This window comes from Jaculus jaculus, chromosome 6, assembly GCF_020740685.1.
Source record: "Jaculus jaculus isolate mJacJac1 chromosome 6, mJacJac1.mat.Y.cur, whole genome shotgun sequence".
NCBI classification, from domain to species: domain Eukaryota; kingdom Metazoa; phylum Chordata; class Mammalia; order Rodentia; family Dipodidae; genus Jaculus; species Jaculus jaculus.
The window spans coordinates 16,577,732-16,597,297 of NC_059107.1; the positions used below are offsets into that span (position 1 = coordinate 16,577,732).

Consider the following 19,566-nt stretch of genomic DNA (forward strand, 5'->3'; position numbering starts at 1 on the left):
TGCCTCCTGAGTGCTGGGATTAAAGATGTGCGCCACCACTGAGAAATCCTGCTGAAACTGAGCTGATAACCTCCTCCATGTAGACCAGCTGACAGAAAGCTGGAAGAAGTCATTCTGCATGCAGTTCAATGGGAGAGAGAGAAACCACCAGTGAAGATACTCAACAGTGGACACCACAAGCCTTATATTTTGCCAACCAGGCCAAATGAGCCAACGGGTGCAATAGTGGCACGTCTATCATGGTGGAAACCAACTGCCCTCTAATTGGACTGGAGGCCCGCTCCATGGGAGGGAATCCATCCCTGATGCTGAAAACTTAAAAGAGGGGTAGTCATGAGCCCTAGGGGTGTAACATCTGCTACTGTCTGGATAAATGTATATACTATGCTCATCAAAATGCCCAGTAAGCACTTCTCTTAATGTTCATACACATATATTAATGCTACTCTCACTTTTGGTAGAGAACCTTCTCTTTTCAGATGGCAGTGACCTTGGGATGACTCAGAAGGTGTCATGGTGCTGAAAGGAAGTGACAGAGGAATGCTCAGGACTGCAATATCTCTATCACACCTTCCAAGGCTCAGGGTCCATTGCAGAAGAGGTTGTGAAAAGAATGTAAGGGCTAAAGGAAGGGTAGGACTCCTTACAACGTGCTCCTCCAGACACAAAATGGCCTGGATATCCATGACCTCACCGTGCCTGACACTACCTACACAAGGCCATCACAACAGGAGGAAAAGTTCATGACATCAAAATAAAAGAGAGACTATTGAGAAGGGGAGGTGATATGGTGGAGAATGGAGTTGTAAAGGGGAAAGTGGGGGGGGGGGCATTACCATAGAATATTGTTTACAGTCATGGAAGTTGTTAATAAAAAAATAATTTAAAATTTGAATTTAAGAAAAACGGTGTGCGCCACCACACCTGGCCATGTGCTGGGGATTAGGGGGAGTTGACGCACACATGTGGAGGTCAGCGGGCCACCTCAAGTACCTTGTTCCAGGCAGGGTCTCTTATAACTGTACACCAGGCTAACTGGCCCAGGAGCTTTCTGGGGTTCCTTTGTCTCTGCCTCCCATCTTGCCATAGGCACACTGGATTACAGACACACTACAGCATCTGGTGTCACATGGATTCTGGGAATCTAAACTCAGGTCAGCATATTTGCGCATGAGGACTGTTATACCCTGGTGGCATCTTCACCTGTATTGTGCCTATTCTCAAGGACACTTGGAGGTAGCCAAACTCATTGTTCCCTTTCCTCATGGTCGGGCTGGGGAAATGCCTGAGAGGTTTAGGCGCTTGCTTGTGAAACCTAAGGACCCCAGTTTGATTCCCGGGACCCATGTAAGCCAGGTGCACAAGGGGCCGCATGCGTCTGGAGTTCATTTGCAGTGACCAGAAGCCTTGGCATGCCCTTTCTCTCTATCTGCCTCTTTGTCTCCCTCTCAAATTAATTAATTAATTAAATTAAAAAAAGACAGAAACCCCTTTCCTCATGGTCCTCCCGTCCCCTCCCCCTAGAATATCACCTCCTTTTGTTTTTAGCCTCCAACCTTTCTGCTTCTCTACACATTCAAGTCTCATTGGGCCTTTGAAGCCTGTATGTAGGTCTGAATTGAATATTGCCTCTTCCTCAAAGATGTGCCACACACCTGTCCAGATGCACTGCACAGCACAGCTCCTCCCCTACGCCCCAAGCCACGCATCAGCTCTTCTGAGGATGTATCACATTCAGCTCACACATTCTCCATGCTTGTGCCTCGAGTCTGGGCTGGCAGATCTCCTGGGAGAGGTGTGTGTCTCACGGATCACCCACGTGCAGCAAGTGCTCAGTGCACAGTGATTAGTGAATAAAGGAGGGCATGGGGCTGGAGAGATGGCTCAGCGGTTAAGGTACTTCACTGCGAAGCTTAAGGACCCAGGTTGGATTCCCCAGAACCCATGTAAGCCAGATGCATATGGTGGTGCATGCAGCTGGAGTTTGTTTGCAGAGGCTAGAGGTCCTGGTGAGTTCATTCTCTTTCTCTCATAAATATTTTTTTTTTTTTAAAGGAGGCTCTCTCTATCTGCCTCTTTCTCTGTCACTCTCAAATAAATAAATTTTTTTTTTTCAAAAGGGCTGGAGAGATGGCTGAGCAGTTAAACGCTTGCCTGTGAAGCCTAAGGACCTCCATTCAAGGCTCAATTCCCTAGCACCCCCATAAGCCAGATGCACAAGGTGGCGCACGCATCTGGAGTTTGTTTGCAGTGGCTGGAGGCCCTGGCGTGCCCATTCTCTATCTGCCTCTTTCTGTCTGTTGCTCTCAAAGAAATAAATAAAATATATATATATATATATATATATATATATATATATATATTTTAAATTTTTATTTATTTATTTATTTGAGAGCGACAGACACAGAGAGAAAGACAGATAGAGGGAGAGAGAGGATGGGCACGCCAGGGATTCCAGCCTCTGCAAACGAACTCCAGACGCGTGCGCCCCCTTGTGCATCTGGCTAATGTGGGACCTGGGGAACCGAGCCTCGAACCGGGGTCCTTAGGCTTCACAGGCAAGCGCTTAACCGCTAAGCCATCTCTCCAGCCCAAAAATATATATTTTTTAAAAGGATGGAATGAGTGATGGAAAATGAGGAGAGTATGAGAAAAGGGTAGGGCACGGATGCATGGAGGGCAGGATGGGCAGCGAGGCACATGACCCTGTAGCCATCCTGGCCCTCCTAGAATGCCCATGAGACTATGGCCAGTGTTTCCTGGTGCCAGAATTCCAGGCATGAGCCACCCGAGGGTGAATAACCTTGGGGCTCTCCCGTCCAGGTCCTGCCCATGTCATAAAACAGCCAGCACTTCAAGGACACGAGGGAGAAGTGGGGTGACTTGGGGGCTGAGCCTTGTCACCGGGGAGTGTTTATAAGCTGAGACTCCAGACTCCTCAACACCAAGCCTCTCCGTCAGCTCTCCACTCCCTGGCTCTAGCTCTTCCAGCATCATGGCCTTCAACGGCAAGTTCGAGATAGAGAGCGAGAAGAATTACGAGGAGTTCATGAAGCGCCTGGGTGAGTGAGCTCCCTCCCTGCGGCTGGCCGCTCAAGGACCCCAAACCCTTGGGACACAGCAGACCCTCATTCATCCATTCAAACATGTGTTGAGCAACTACTCTGTAATAAAAAATGTAAGACAGGCTTTGACTTTAAAATACTTAGCAACGGGCTGGAAAAGATGGCTTAGCAGGTAAGACATTTGTCTACAAAGCCAAAGGACCCCGGTTCGACTCCTCAGGACCCAGATAAGCCAGATGCACAAGGGGGCACAATGTATCTGGAGTTCCTTTGCAGTGGGCTGGAGGCCCTTGTGTGCCCATTCTCTCTCTCTCTCTCCTTCTTTCGCAAATAAATAAATAAAATATTTAGAGCTAGTATCTCTCGTTCACTTGAGGAACTTGTCCAAGGTCACATAGCTAATGATTGGAGAGATGGAGACTTGGTTGGTGAGGCAGAGAGATTCGACGTTCATTCATTCACACATTGGACGGACCCCTGCTATATGCAAGGCCGATCCCAGTGTACTTGACCGGGCAGATCAATACGAGTTGCTCAAGTTAGTGGCAGAGATCGCTAGCCCTCAGAACCGTGTCGAGTGATGTCACCGCTTTCTGCCAGGCAGACATGAGCAAGTACAGTTTAGAGACCAGGTTTAATAAGTCACGCCGCTTAGTCACTTAAGCACCCCGTCACGGTGCTACAGTGGTAGAGAAACCCGCGACTTCACCCTTCCTTTTGCTGCTCAACCCCGGGCACCGAGACAATGGATGTGACAATCCTTAAGGAAACCCCGGAGCACTAGGTCTGAGGCCAAGCAGTTGCCAGGAATCAGAGGATATCCCTGAGGGACCTGTGCCCTGCCTTGTGGGGGCACCCTCTGTTCAGCCAGAGTGACCTTGAGTGCCTGTCCCCTGAGGCACTGTGGAGGTGGGAGTTCTCAGAGTTGGGCATAGGGACCCAATGACTCGACTTCCCTTGCCAGTCTCATGGGGCACTGAGCAACTAGAGCCCCCAGGTGAGCTGCTATGACGGAAGTACTTTCCCCACCCAAGATCGTCACTTTTTTGTTTGTTTGTTTTTTGTTTTTGTTTTTCAAGGTAGGGTCTCGCTCTAGTCCAGGCTGACCTGGAACTCACTATGCAGTCTCAGGGTGGCCTTGAACTCATGGAGCTCCTCCTACCTCTGCCTCCCCAGTGCTGGGATTAAAGGTGTGAGCCACCATGCCCGGCTTCACTTTCTTTCTTTTTTAAAATTAAATTAACTAATTAATTTATTATTTATTTGAGATAAAGAGGCAGATAGGTAGGTAGGTAGGTAGATAGATAGATAGAATTGGTGCGCCAGAGCCTCCAGCTACTGCAAACAAATCCCAGACATGTGCACCACCTTGTGCATCTGGCTAATGTGGGTCCTGGGGAATGGAACCTAGGTCCTTTGGCTTTGCAGGCAAGTGACTTAACCTCTAAGCCATCTCTCCAGCCCTCTGCTTTCTTATCAGTAAGATAGAAGGCTCAGCCTTTTTTATTTTACTTATTTATCTTTTTTTTTTTTTTTTTGAGGTAGGGTCTTACTCTAGCCCAGGCTGACCTGGAATAAGTCTCAGGCTGGCCTCGAACTCATAGCAGTTCTCCCACCCTAGGCCTCCTGAGGGCTGGGATTAAAGGTGTGAGCCACCACACCCTGCTTTTTTGTTTTTGTTTTTGTTTTTTTGAGGAAGGGTCTTGCTTTAGCCCAAGCTGACCTGGAATTCACTATGCAGTCTCAGGCTGGCCTCAAACTCACAGATCCTCCTACCTCTGCCTCCCAAGTGCCACCACACCCAACAGAAGGCTCAATTTTGAGGGTTTTATCCATTCTAGAACTTTTGGAGCCTGGCAAGCTTCTGTTATATTAATATTATTAACAGAAGATTGGCTATTATTGAAGAATGTCAAGTCCCATTGAGGGGCTTTGTAAGACATTGCAAAGACAAATCACATTGAAGTTAATCCTTGCAAGAGACTTAAGAGTTGGACCTTATTGTCACCATTTTATAGATGAAAACACTGAGGCACAGAGAGCCAGTGACTTGTGCAAGCCACATGTGGCAAAGCTGGGGTTTGAAGCATGCACTCTCTGTGCGTCAGATACTGTGCTCAGGTCTAGAGAGTCCGGCCCCAGGCCAGAAAGCTTCCTCCATCTCAGGGGTTATGAGCAGTTCCTAGGTGGCCTCTCTGCTTGTCGTTGGGCCCAGGCCTCCCCAGCGACGTGATTGAGAAGGGCCGCAACTTCAAGATCATCACGGAGGTGCAGCAGGACGGGCAGGACTTCACCTGGTCCCAGCACTACTCCGGGGGTCACATCATGACCAACAAGTTCACCATCGGCAAAGAGTGCGAGATGCAGACCATGGGAGGCAAAAAGTTCAAGGTGAGCCCCCCTGGCTGCCCCTCCCTGCTTCCCCGGGCGGATGGCCAACCTCCCCACCTCACAGCTGGCCTCCCTGCTTCCCACACTGGGGTTCCTTTTGCCGCCGCTGAGCTTGCAGCATCAAGGGCGGCAACTGAACGCTCCCGCCGCTTAAAGGCAGCCTCAGGTAACCAGTGTTGACTATACCGAGTCCATATTTGCCGGGTGTTTAGCATAACATGACCTAGACCCTTGCTGAATAGTTCCTACTTTCTACTTTCTTAAAAAATTTTTATTTATTTATTTGAGAGTGACAGAGAAAGAGGCAGATAGAAAGAGAAAGAGAGAATGGGCGCACCAGGGCCTACAGCCACTGAAATCAAACGTAGGTCCTTAGGCTTTGCAGGCAAGTACCTTAACCACTAAGCAATCTCTCCATCTTTCTCTTTCTTTCTTTTTTCTGAGAGAGGGTCTCACACTGTGTAGTGCAGACTGGCCTAGAATTCATGGCAATCCTTCCTCAGCTCCTGAGTGCTGGGATTACAGACATACGCTACCAAGCCTGGCCCCCACTTTATACATCTCAATTAATCCTATGAAGTCACTCTCCCCATTCTGCAGATGAGGGGCTGAGTTAGTTACAGGATGAAACCTGCCCTGTTACATAGCAAGGACAGACCTTGACGCCCAGGCCGTCTGGCTCTCAGGACAGCAGAGGTACCTAACCCAAGGTCCTCACGTTCTTCTAGACTGGTGGCCATGACTGCCCACTGGCAACTGGGGCCTTGGGCACGTCCTTGCACTTTGCCAAGCCTCGATGTACAACATGCCAAGCATGTGCTCTACCACTGAGCAACACCCCCAGCCCACTTTACATTATGTAACCCTCCAACAACCGCATGAGAGAGATACAGCCACTCCCTCTATTTTAGAGATGACTGAACTGAGGCCCAGAGGGGTTAGATGACCAAAGTCATGTCTCTCTTTGGAAATCTTCAATCGTCTGTTTCCAGACATTACTCCCCCCTGCCCCCCCACCCGCCGCCCCTGCAGTTGAACTTGAACTTGCTGGGCTGGGCCTGGAGGACGCATGTTCATTGCTGTGTCTCCATTCCAGGCCACCGTGCGGATGGAGGGGGGAAAGGTGGTGGCGGACTTCCCCAACTATCACCAGACCTCGGAGATCGTGGGTGACAAGCTGGTGGAGGTGAGCGCGTGGGTTTCCAGGACTTCTGTTGCGACCTTTCCTGCCTCAGCCCCAGGTCCTTCGGGTGGTCCTGGGAAGCTGGCTCTTCCCAACACCGTGCTGCACATGTTCCCACCGGAGCTTCTCTCATCCTGTGGATGGGGATTTTCATCCCCAGCTCACAGCTGAGGAAACGGAGGCTCTGGAGTGGGGCAGGGAGCCATCCAGGCAGGCCGACTCCAGGGCCCCACTGCACCAACTCAGGACCAGATTCCTAGAGGACCCTTCCCAGCACAGGCCGTGTTCTGCGTGGGGGCACTCACTTCCACAGACACTCAGGCCTTACTCTACCAGCAGTTTGAACTGTTCCTTTCTTTGTTTCTTTTTTTTTTCTTTTAATTTATTTTTTAAAGTATTATTTATTTATTTATTTATTTGGGAGAGAGAGAGAGTGGGCGCGCCAGGGCCTCCCGCCACTGGAAACAAACTCCAGACACATGAGCCACCTTGTGCACCTGGCTTATGTGGGTCCTGGAGAATCAAACCTGGGTCCTTTAACTTTGCAGGGAAGTGCCCTAATCACTAAGCTGTCCCACCAGCCCTTTTTTTTTCTTTCCCGAGGTAAAGTTTCACTCTAGCGCAGGTTGGATTTCACTATGTAGTCTCAGGGTGGCCTCAAAGTCACAGTGATCCTTGTACCTCTGCCTCCCGAGTGCTGGGAATAAAGGCGTGTGCCACCACGCCTGGTGGAACTGTGCATTTCTATGTGAAATCTTCACACTAGTTAAGGTTGACAGTGACATGGATAGTTTTTCAAGTGTTGGCTGGTGGAACTCACACATCTGTGGGCTGACATTTGCACACAGTGGAAGGATGTCCTCACCTCTGCCCCTGGATTTTCAGAGTTCCCTCCGGGTGAGAGACACAGACGTGGTGGTCGAGAGGTTCAATACCTCCTTGCCCCATTATCTTTGTTTGCTTTTCCAAGGAAGGATCTCACTCTAGCCCAGGCTGACCCGGAATTCACTCTGGACTCTCAGGGTGGCCTCGAACTCACAGAGATCCTTCTACCTCTGCCTCCTGAATACTGGGATTAAAAGGCGTGCGCCACCACGCCCGGCAAGGCTCACCTTTCTTCCTGGTCACCTTAGGGTTGCTGCCTGGGAATACAACACTGACTCCCCGTGTTCTGGCTGTTCTTTCAGATCTCCACCATCGGAGGTGTGACTTATGAGCGTGTGAGCAAGAGGCTGGCTTAAACCACCAGGCCTGTCCCCAGCGCCACCAATCAAGCTCATGTGTGAATAAACCCTGCTTGCTCCAGAGCCTCTGTTGTCATCTTCCTGGTGTCTCGGGACAGTTTCCTGCTGGGTGGAGGTAGAGAGGCCCCAAGGATGGATCTATAGGCCTAAGGTCTGAGGGGAGGGTCCTGCAGGGGCGTCAGGAACGTGGACTGTCATTTACCCTGAGGAGAGGCCCAGGGGGAGCAGGGTGGTGTGTGCCTGTGACGCCCCTACCCCACCTGCCACTGTGTTGTTAGACACAGAGGCACCCGGGAGAGGTGACATGCTGCTAATTTATTTATTATTTATTTGGTTTTTCGAGGTAGGGTCTCACTCTAGCTCAGGCCGACCTGGAATTCACTATGGAGTCTTAGGGTGGCCTCGAACTCACGGCGATCCTCCTACCTCTCCCTCCCGAGTGCTGGGATTAAAGGCATGCGCCACCACGCCCGGCTCTGCTTATTTATGATTTACGTTTTTAAATCGTGTGCGTGTGGACACGCTTCTGCCTGTGTGCAGGTCACAGGCAACCTCAGGCTTCGTCCCCGACTTCTACCCCGTTTGCGGCGGGGGTCTTTTGTAGCTCCCCGTTGGGCACTGCAGGCTAGGTGGCCCGGGAGCTTCTGGGGAGTCCTGTGTTTCTATCTTCCACAGAGGAGTCCTGGTGCTCGCTACTACATCTGGCTTTGTTTCGGGGCTTGTGGGGATTTGAACTCAGGGCCTCCCACTGGAGTAAGCAAGTGCTGTACTCACTGAGCCATTGCCCTAGCTCTAACATGCTGTTTTTCACCCAGAAGAGTGGCCGCCGGAGAGATCTGTCTGGATTCTGAGTGGGAGGTGGGGGTAACATCTCCAGGAAGGGGCCTGGCTGTTGGGCACCAGGGCAGGGACTCCCCAGAGCTTACCCAAGGAAGCCAGTTCAGCTTGGTTATGGCTCTGCTGTACTTGACTCTGGAGCCACCCGTGAAGGCTTCATCTCACCCAGTGGCATGAGAGGGGCTGTAAGGACCAATGATGGCACTGTGTGAGATGGCCAAGGGAGGTGGAGGTGGTAGGAGAGACTTTGTGGAATGTTCTAGGCTGGAGCCTCATGTCCAAGAGGAACTGCAGGAAGATGCACTGGGTTGGGGAAGGTTGTTAGAAGGCTGCTTGCCCCACGGTGGGTACTGAAGCCCTGATTGAGGGATTCTGAGGGGCTGGAGAAATGGTTTTAGCAGTTAAGGTGCTTGTCTGCAAAGCCTAACTACTCGGGTTTGATTCCCCCGTGTGCACGTAATGCTAGATGCACAAAGCGGCACATGTTCCTGGAGTTCCTCTGCAGTGGATGGAGGCCCTGGTGCACCCTTTCTCTCCTCTCCCCCACCCCATCTGTTTCTGTCTCTGCTTACAAACAAAATACTTTTAAAAAATGGATTCTGGCACTCAGGAGGCAGAGGTAGGAGGATCACCGAGAGCTCAAGGCCACCCTGAGACTACATAAAGAATTCCAGGTCAGCCTGAACTAGAGTGAGACCTTACATTGAAAACTGAAAAAAGGCAAAAAAAAATGGATTCTGGGGACTGGGGAAATGGCTTATTGGTTATGACATTTGCCTGCAAAGCCAAAAGACCCGGTTTGATTCTCCAGGACCCACATAAGCCAGATGCACAAGTGTCTGGAATTCCTATGCAGTGGCTAGAAGCCCTGGTGTGCCCATTTTCTCTTTCTCTCTCATAAATAAATAAAATATTTTGTTTTTTAAGAAAAGGATTTTGGGGGCTGGAGAGATGGCTTAGCGGTTAAGCGCTTGCCTGTGAAGCCTAAGGACCCCGGTTCGAGGCTCGGTTCCCCAGGTCCCACGTTAGCCAGATGCACAAGGGGGTGCACGCGTCTGGAGTTCGTTTGCAATGGCTGAAAGCCCTGGCGCGCCCATTCTCTCTCTCTCCCTCTATCTGTCCTTCTCTCTGTGTCTGACGCTCTCAAATAAATAAATAAATAAAAATAAAAAAAAAAAAGAAAGAAAAGGATTTTGAGGCAATTTTTGTGTTCAGCAGCTTGCCTGTGGGAAAGTGAGTCTGCCCTGGGCATTGGGTGGAACAGGTGACCTGCTGGTCCCTAGGTTAGAGCACAGAATTCGCCTGCATTTTTATTCTTGGCTCTGCTGTGGAATGTCTGTCTGGGTACCCACTTGGCTTATTTTACTTGTGCATGGGGGTATGTACGTGCATGTGCATACGTTTGCACAACCCTGTAGAGGGCAGAGGACAATCTCAGGCATCACTCAGGAATATCATCCTTTTTTTTTTTTGAGATAGGGTCTCATTGGTCTGGAACTTACCAAGGGGACTAGACTGGCTATGGCTGGCCTGTGAGGCCAAGCGATCCTCCTAGCTCCGTTTTCCCAATGTTGGAAGCACAAACAGGGGCTACCACACTGGACAATTTTTTAAAAAAAATTTTATTTAATTATTTATTTATTTTTGGTTTTTCGAGGTAGGGTTTCACTCTAGCCCAGGCTGACCTGGAATTCACTATGGAGTTTCAGAGTGGCCTCGAACTCACAGCGATCCTCCTACTTCTGCCTCCCGAGGGCTGGGATTAAAGGCGTGCGCCACCATGCCTGGCTTCTCAATTGTGTTTTGTATGATGATTCACTTATTTCATTACAAGGGAAACTTCATATCATTATCTTGTGTGGAAAGTCCGTACATTTACCATAGGCATAGCATGATGTTGATTACCGCTGGCTTTTGATTCCTTCCTCAAGTCCCGAGCTTGCTGTCTCCCTTTGTGATAGTGGGGAGCCCTGTAGCCACACTGCTGTGCTCTGGAAGACTGCTCCTAATACAGCAAAACCACAGAAGCTTGCTGGAAGGAGGACTTCTCACTATTTAAGAGCTGAACTGGGGGTATGTACGTGCATGTGCATACGTTTGCACAACCTTGTTGGGGGGAGGGAACTGGAGAGGTGGCTTAGCGGTTAAGGCACTTGCCTGCAAAGCCAGAGGACCTTGGTTCGATTCCCCAGGACCCATGTAAGCCAGATGCACAAGGGGGCACATGTGTCTGGAGTTCGTTTGCAGTGGCTGGAGGCCCTGGTGCACCCATGCTCTGTATCTCTCCCTCTCTCTCTGTCTCTAGTAAATAAATAAAAATCTTAAAAAAGAAAAAAAAAAGAGTTGAATTACCAGCTGCACCTGCCTGGTGGCACAAGCCTGCAATCCTGCCTACTCAGAGGATTGCAAGTTCAAGGTTTGCTTGGCCTGAGCTACAGAATGAGTTCGAGGCCAGCCTAGGCAACTAAGTAAGAGCCTGTATCCAAAAAAGAAAGGGGTTGGAGAGATGGCTTAGTGGTTAAGTACCCAGGTTTGACTCTCCAGCACCCATGTAAGCCAGATGCACATGGTGGCACACGCATTTGGAGTTCATTTGCAGTGGCTAGAGGCCCTGGCGTGCCCATTCTCTCTCTCTTAAATACATAAATAAATATATTTTTAAACAAAGAAAATGAGGTCTAGGGATAGAGTTTAGTGATAAAATACTTGTTTAACATATGGAGGGCCCTGGGTTCAACTCCTGGTACTGCAAAATAACTAACCAAATAAACAAAAATAATGCCTTACAAAACCAAGAGTTGAATTACCAAAGGCAGATGCACTTGAAATGCACCTTGAGTCTGCAAGTCTTCCATGAAGGGCATAAGGAACTGGGTTTACCCAGTATCTTGCACAGGGCCTGGTATGCAGCAGGCGTTTAATATGTGCTACCAGACCTAAAGTAATCTCCAGCCCTCGAGCCTGGACAGAGGTTCTGCCCAGTTCCTTGCAGCTCTCTCTTGCCTCCTGCTCCTTCTTTCTACCCTGAGACCTTCCTTATCTTTCCAAGAACAGCGTGCAGCCTCTCTCCACCCGCCTACCAGCCCAGCAGCCAGTACCCCATGAACTCCACCATTTTTTTGTGCCAAGATTTACCGCTAATTAAGTGAACTAGGTAAGCATTAGATTAAACAGCAGGGCTGCTTCCCTCCAGACTCAATAATTACTCATAATGAGCTTGGATGAGAAGTCTCCGAATAACAGACTTAACCACAATTAGGCTGAAAAATCTAAAGGGGGAGAGAATGAGGCTGAGGAGATGGCTCAGTGGTTAAAGGCACTTGCTTGCAAAGCCTGCTGGTGTGGATTCAATGTCCCAGATCCCATGTAAAGCCAGATACACAAAGTGGTACATGCATCTGGAGTCTGTGTGCAGTGGCAAGAGCTTTTGGTGTGCCTAATTTCTCTCTCCTCTGTCTCCTTCTCCCTATCTCAAATAAATAAATAAAAATATTTTAAAAATGAAAGAAAGAGAGAAGTTGGGTGTGGTGGCTCATGCCTTTAATCCCAGCACTTGAGAGGCAGGGGTAGGAGGATCTCTGAATTTGAGGCTAGCCTGGGAGTGCAGACTGAGTTCCAGGTCAGCCTGGGCTAGGGTGAGACTCTACCACAAAGCAAACAAAAGAACCAACCAAGCAAAAAAACAAAACAAAAACAAAGGGAGAGAAGGCAGGAGGGAAGGAAAGAGGAAAGGAAGGAAGGAAAGAAGGGATTGTGATGGGAGAGGAGAAGAAGAAAAAGAGAGGAGAGTTCATTCCTGCAATTGATTCAAAGAACAATTTAATTGTTAGTAGGGGAGAGGTTTTTAAGTCCAGGTCATCAGTCTTCCAAACCCACGTAATATGGAACAGAAGGACCTCAGGATATCAACTAGCTTAAATTTCAATTCACAAATGTGGAAACTGAGGCCTAGGGTCATACAGCAATGAGCGAGGAGTCTCTGCAAATTTTGTGGGGCCGGGTTTCAATCCATGGTGGAGGCCACAGTTTCTGAGGTAAATAGAGTATGGACCTGGTGTCATGTCCACCTTACTCCTCCATGGCAGGCTGACCTCCTGTCAGAGAGGGAAGTGGTTAAGAACTTCCACTTTGGAATCACATTACCAGGGTTCAAGCCCCTTTCCTGCCACCTAGTAGCTGTAAGTGGAGCTAATTACAGATACATTCCTGTACGAACAGGCACCTCCACCACTGTCACCTCCATTGTCAAGGCCATCATTCTCAAGTCAGCATAAGTAAAGCGTCACATCATCTAGCTTGTGAGTCACGTGGGCAAGTCACCTGGTTGAGTCTCACCCCGCCCCTGTGTCAGATGGGTTAATAAGACCTTCCCTTCCTCAGCACAAGGAGGAGGTACAAGGTCAGAAATGAAGCATCCACACGAATGGCTTTCAACTCCCTTCTAATCACACTGGGCTCCGGCTCTTCGTGATCTTCTCCCTGACCCTGGGGAGTCACATCTCCCACGTAGCGGGGCAACGGCTCCCCTCCTGCCAAGCTCGTCCCATGTACACGGTTAGCGGAGTGGGAGGGGCAGCTGGCCAGCTGGAGCCCAGCAAACCCTTGCATGCATTCTCTGCAAAGCCTTGAGCTGGGCAGGGCAGGGTGGTGAGGCCAAGCGAGGTTACTAGGTTTGAACTGCGCCTTTTCTCTTTACTGTTCTTCAGCAGATCATCTCCCCGGGCCTTCATTTTCTCATCTGTCAAATACAGCTAATAATAGCTCCTTCTTGGTAGGCTCCCAGTGTGATTAGAAGTAATAGCACGTGCCTGAGATGCAGCAAGTGCGCCGTGGCTGTCGGCTGTCATGACTGCTGTCCTCATCCCAGACACCGTGCGCTGCAGGGAGGAAGGAACTGCCTACCCCTCTCCTTAAACTGTGGAGTCTCAACCCATGTGCAGGGGTCACAAAAAAATGTGGCAATAGGGGCTGAAGAGATTTCTCAGTGGTTAGAGGTGCTTACGTGCAAAACCTGCTGGCCTGGGTTTGATTCCCCAGTGCCCACATGAAGCCAGATGTACAAAGTGGGCCATGCGTCTAGAGTTCATCTGCAGTGGCAAGAGGCCCTGGTGTGCCCATGTGCTTTCTCTCTCTCTCTGTATTCCTCTTTCTCAAATACATTAAAAACAATGAACAAATTTTAATATGGCAACAATAAGATGACTCTGAAAGTGCAGCAATCAAAAATTATTTCAGGTGCTGGGCGTGGTGGCGCACGTCTTTAACCCCAGCACTGAGAAGGCTGTTATTCACCAGTCTAAAGGTTGAGGGGCCATTTCCACAGGACTAAGAGAGCAGGGCAGGTGAGACAACAGTGGGGAAGGGAATGTGAAACTGGAGGCCTGGACCCTCTTACCCCCGTCCAGACATTTGTCATGTGAGTCTGTAAAACGCAGGTTGTCTTTGGAAAAGGAGTCTGGGTACTCCTGCACTTTGCACAGCCCAGTAAAAGAAACACTGTGCAAAACACAGGTCATTAAGTTTTTTTTAAAATATCTTTTTCTTTTGAGATAGGGTCTTACTCTATCTAGCCCAGGCTGACCTTGAACTCACAGCAATCCTCCTACCTGTGCCTCCCCATCTCAAGGGTTTGGGTTAAAGGCATGCACCACCATACCCAGCTTAAATTACATTTATTTATTTATGAAGAGACAGAGAGAGAGGGAGAGAGAATGGGCACACCATTGTCTCCTGCCATTGCAAACAACTCCAGATGCATGGGCCACTTTGTGCAGCTGGCTTTACATGGAAACTGAGAAATCAAACCCAGGCCATCAGGCTTTGCAAGCAAGTGCCTTTAACCAATGAGATTTGGAGACAGGACCTTGACATGTAGCCCAGGTTGGCCTCCATTTGCATTCTCCTGCCTAACCCTCCTGAGCGCCCGGACCAAAGGTGTAGTCCCTCGTCTAGCCATTGGACAGAGGCTGAGAACAGAGGCCTTGGGTGGGGCTTCTCCTCTGAGCATGGGAACCCGGCCCTGAACATTTACTCCTTCCTTGGATCCTTGAAGAAATCATTCACCTGAACCACATGGAAGTTGGATAAACATGCAGATCTTGGGGCTCCATTCGTCTTTATAAAAAGGCTCCTGGTAGACTGGAGTGATGGCTTAGCAGTTAAGGCACTTGTCTGGGGAGCCTAAGGACCCAGGTTCGGTTCCCCAGTACTCACATAAGCCAGATGCACAGGATGGTGCATGCGTCTGGAGTTTGTTTGCAGTGGCCAGAGGCCCTAGCACCCCCATTCTCTCTCTACTTCTCTCTCTCAAACAAACAAATAAAAATCTATTTTAACAAAGAAGGCTCCTGGTCATTGTGCAGTCTGCTTAAGCTTGAAACCCCTGTACTCAGCCCGATGTGAGGAAGGACGTTTAAGGCCCTGTCTGTGCTTTTAAACTTTGCTGGTCATGACCTGGTAGAGCTGCAGCCAAAGCCTCACACAGAGAACCCATGCGTGGAAGAAATCCATGCGGATCCCCCCTGGCTGAAGGCAAGAGCTGGAAGCCTGGCTTGGCTTTGCCTAGCGCTCCTCCCCGGCTATTGGCTGAATCGTCTCCATGGTAACGGATGAGGAGTCAAGCCCCCAGGGAAGGGTTTGCTCCGAGTGAAACCGATGCTCTTGGTGAACTAGACTTGTCGTACCTGAATTTCCCAAACCAGGAGTCTCCTGCCTCAGTGGGCCTCATGCACAGCAAGTGGGATCTGTCACAGCCCTCTGGCAATAGAAACGGTCCCCAGACACCCTCCTGGGTCCGCTCTTCAGCCTCCTCTTCCGAGCACTTCTCAGGAAAGGTATTTATTTTCTCAGCAGCCCAACATGACACCAGCTCTCAGGGCTGGCTCTCCTGGCGCTTGGGTAGGCAAAGGGTAAGACAGAGATGCCGACTACCATTCCGCTTCTAAAAATATAACCTATCTCCTAACGGTGGAGGCTCTGGTCCATAGTTCTACCATCCACATTTAAAAATTGATTTTTAGCCAGGTGTGGTGGCGCACGCCTTTAATCCCAGCACTCGGGAGGCAGAGGATCGCCGTGAGTTTGAGGCCACCCTGAGACTCCTTAGCGAATTCCAGGTCAGCCTGGGCTACGGTGAGACCCTACCTCAAAAAACCAAAAAAAAAAAAAAAAAAAAAAATTGATTTTTGTGTGTCTGACATGTTAGTGTGTGACCATGCCTTTGTATGGGGAAGCCTTGGGTCAACATCAAGTGTCTTCCTCGATTGCTTTTCAATTAAAATTTTTTTTAAAATCATTTATTTATTTACTTATTTGAGAGTGACAGAGAGAGAAAGAGGCAGGTAGATAGAGAATGGGCATGCCAGGGCCTCCAGCCACTGCAAATGAACTCCAGAAGTGTGCACCACCTTGTACATCTGGCTAACGTGGGTCCTCGGGAGTCGGGCCTTGAACTGGGGTCCTTAGGCTTCACAGGCAAGTGTTTAACCGCTAAGCCATCTCTCCAGCCCCCACCTTTTAAATATTTTATTTATGCGTGTGAGAGAGAAAGAAGCAGATAGAGACAGAATGGGCATGCCAGGGCCTCTAGCCCAGCAAACGAACTCCAGACGCATGCGCCACTTTGTACATCTGGTTTATATGGGTCCTGGGGAATCAAAACTGAGTCCTTTGGCTTTGCAAGCAAGTGCCTTAACTGCTAATCCATCTCTCCAGCCCCCATGCCTAGCCTTTTAACTGGGTACTGGGGATTGAACTTAGATTCTCATGCTTGTATAGCCACATTAAAAAAAAAAAAAAAAACAATCTATATTGTTGGGCATGGTGGTACACACCTTTAATCCCAGCACTTGGGAGGCAGAGGTAGGAGGACTGCTGTGAGTTCAAGGCTACCCTGAGACTACATAGTGAATTCTAGGTCAGTCTGGGCTAGAGTGAGACCCTACCTTGAAAAGAAAATTATTTGAGAGGGGAGAGAGACACGCAGAGAGAATGGGTGCACCAGAACCTTTAGCCACTGCAAGTACACCCCCGATGCATGCACCACTTTGTGCATCTACTTTACGTGGGTTCTGGAGAATTGAACCTGGGTCTTTAGGTTTTGCAGTTAAGTACCTTAACCACTAAGCCATCTTTCCAGCCCACATTTAAAAAAAAAAATTTTTAGTAGGCTTTTGGTGTATAACTCAACCTGGCCTCAAACCCACAATCCTCTTCTCTCAGCTTCCCAAATTTTGGGATTATAGGTGTCTATTACCACAGCTACACCTGGCTACAAGGTGGCTTTTTAAAAATAATTAATTAATTTATTTATTTGCTACGGAGAAAGTGGCAGAGAAAGAGAGAGAGAAAGAGAGAGAATGGGCACACAGGGCCTTCAGCCACTGTAAACAAACTCCAGATGCACATGCCCCCTTGTGCATCTGGCTTATGTGAGTCCTGGAGAATCAAATGGGGATCTTCTGGCTTTGCAGGCAAATGCCTTAACTGCTAAGCCATCTCTCCAGCTCCCGGCTACAAGGTTTTTAAATTAATTAATGTTTGTTTTTGTTTTTCGAGGTAGGGTTTCACTCTAGCTCAGGCTGTCCTGAAATTCACTATGTAGTCTTAGGGTGGCCTCGAACTCACAGTGATACTCCTACCTCTGCCTCCTGAGTGCTGGGATTAAAGGCATGCACCACCACACCTAGCCTTAATTATCATTACTATTTTATTTTTTCAAGGTAGGGTCTCACTCTATTCCAGGCTGACCTGAAATTCACTATGTAATCTCAGGGTGGCTTTGAATTCACAGATATCCCCTTAGCTTGGCTTCCCAAGTGCTGGGATTAAAGGCTTGTGACACAGAGTATTGATATATAGCCACGAATGGCCACAAACTTCTGTGATCCTCCTGCCTCAGCTTCTAGAGCGCCAGGGTTACAGGCATGGACCACCACCCCTGGCTTGTTTTAACTTTTGTGATTTATTGTGGAAGAGATGGAGCCAGGCCCTTCGTACATGCTACGCAAGCAAGCATTCGGCTGCTCCGACCCTGAGCCACACCGCAGCCCCCGGAGGCGTTTTGTTGTTCTTGTTGCTTGTTTCAAGTTCTCTTCCAGGCGTGCACACGTCTCTACTCCTCAGGAGGCAAAGATGGGAGAGTCAGTTGAACCCAGGGGTTCAAGATCAGGTACGGACTAGAGAGATGTGAAGCTTAAGAACCCAAGTTTGATTCTCCAGGTCCCACATAAGCCAGATGCAAAAGGTGGCACATGCATCCAGAGTTCATTTGCAGTGGGCAGAGGCCCTGACATGCCCCTTTCTCTCTCTCCCTCTCTCTCTCAAATAAACAAAATTTAAGAAAAAAAAAACAAAAACAGGTGAGACAACTTAGTCATCTGTTCCCCTAAACAGAAAACCTCCATTGCTCCATTGGTACATTAGGTAATGGGACAGCTAGCAGGTCTTGATAAGCAGCTCTTTGTCATGGAAGCGCTGGCCTGGGTGTGCACCACCCTGCTTAATCATGGGACCCCTAAAAAAGCAATTGCCCTTACCACCTCTATTAAAGCAAGTGAGAAGACTGAGGTGAGAAACCGCTCAGCTGTTTCCTGACAGGCAGCGGCTGTGACAATTCATTTCATCAATCCTCTCGGTGAGGGCATGGCACCATTATTTGGTGAAACACGAGTCTTCATGCTACTGGTCAGGTTTTTTTTCTAGATTAGATTTGTAGCACTGCGTCAAGAGAAGCAGGTGAGGGGCTAGAGAAACGGCTTAGTGGTTAAGTGCTTGTTTGTGAAGCCTAAGGACCCCAGTTCACGGCTCGATTCCCTAGGACCAACATAAGCCAGATGCACAAGGTGGCACATACATCTGGAGTTTGTATGCAGTACTTGAAACCCTGGTGTGCCCATTCTCTATCTGTCACTCTCAAATAAATAAATAAAAATTTAAAAAAATTAAAAGAAAAGAAAGAAAAGCAGGTGAGGGCTGGAGAGAAGGCTTAGCAGTTACGTGCTTGCCTGAGAAGCCCAGACCCAGGTTTGGTTCCCCAGTAAAGGGATGCACAAAGTGGCACATGCATCTGGAGTTCATTTGCAGAGGCTGGAGGCCCTGGCATACACACTCTTTCCCTGTCTTCTTCTCAAATCAATAAAGCCGGGCGTGGTGGTGCACGCCTTTAATCCCAGCACTCAGGAAGCAGAGGTAGGAGGATCACCATGAGTTCAAGGCCACCTACGTAGTGAATTCCAGGTCAGCCTAAGCTAGAATGAGACCCTACCTCAAAAAAAAAAAAAAAAAAAAAAGCCGGGCGTGGTGGCGCATGCCTTTAATCCTAGCACTCGGGAGGCAGAGGTAGGAGGATCGCCATGAGTTCAAGGCCACCCTGAGACTACAGAGTTAATTCCAGGTCAGCCTGGACCAGAGTGAGACCCTACCTCGAAAAACCAAAAAACAAAACAAAACAAAACAAAAAAATCAATAAATAAAAATGCAAAAAAGAAAAGCAGGTGAGTGGGCCCCATCTCACCAGCTAAACGGCTGAGGAGAAAAGGGTTCTTTTCCAGAGAAGAGATTTCACAAGACAGCGTCTGAGCTCCTGGCTTGCTGGCCTGCCTTATGAAGTTCAGACTCAACTGCACTCTCAGCTCCTCACCTGCATCATTAGCCTGCTGGTGTGTGCCTACCAACTTGGCACGTGCCAGACTCCAAAGTCACGTGAGGCCAATCTGTGTATGTTATAGTAGGCTTCCGGAGCGCCGGGACTGATGCAGGGAGAGGCAGCTCAAGCCTCACACATACCTCTGCCTAGAAGCTGCTCCAGCTCCGAACGCAGGGCCTCAGTGGAGGCTGGTCTTGGTGC

General features: G+C 49.1%; 1 protein-coding gene across 1 annotated transcript; it reads left to right on the forward strand.

The window, feature by feature from the left end:
* Positions 1-2,995: 2,995 nt before the first annotated feature.
* Positions 2,996-7,880, forward strand: Fabp6 (fatty acid binding protein 6). Its single transcript, XM_004657486.2, has 4 exons — positions 2,996-3,062; positions 5,281-5,456; positions 6,553-6,642; positions 7,827-7,880. The coding sequence occupies exons 1-4, from the start codon at positions 2,996-2,998 to the stop codon at positions 7,878-7,880; spliced, it is 387 nt and encodes a 128-aa protein (XP_004657543.1).
* Positions 7,881-19,566: the final 11,686 nt, after the last annotated feature.

Coding starts and splice junctions, on each gene's coding strand:
- Fabp6 (XM_004657486.2), top strand. CDS start 2,996: ATGGCCTTCAACGGCAAGTTCGAGATAGAGAGCGAGAAGAATTACGAG. Junction 3,063..5,280: donor GGAGTTCATGAAGCGCCTGG/GTGAGTGAGCTC, acceptor CGTTGGGCCCAG/GCCTCCCCAGCGACGTGATT. Junction 6,643..7,826: donor TGGGTGACAAGCTGGTGGAG/GTGAGCGCGTGG, acceptor CTGTTCTTTCAG/ATCTCCACCATCGGAGGTGT.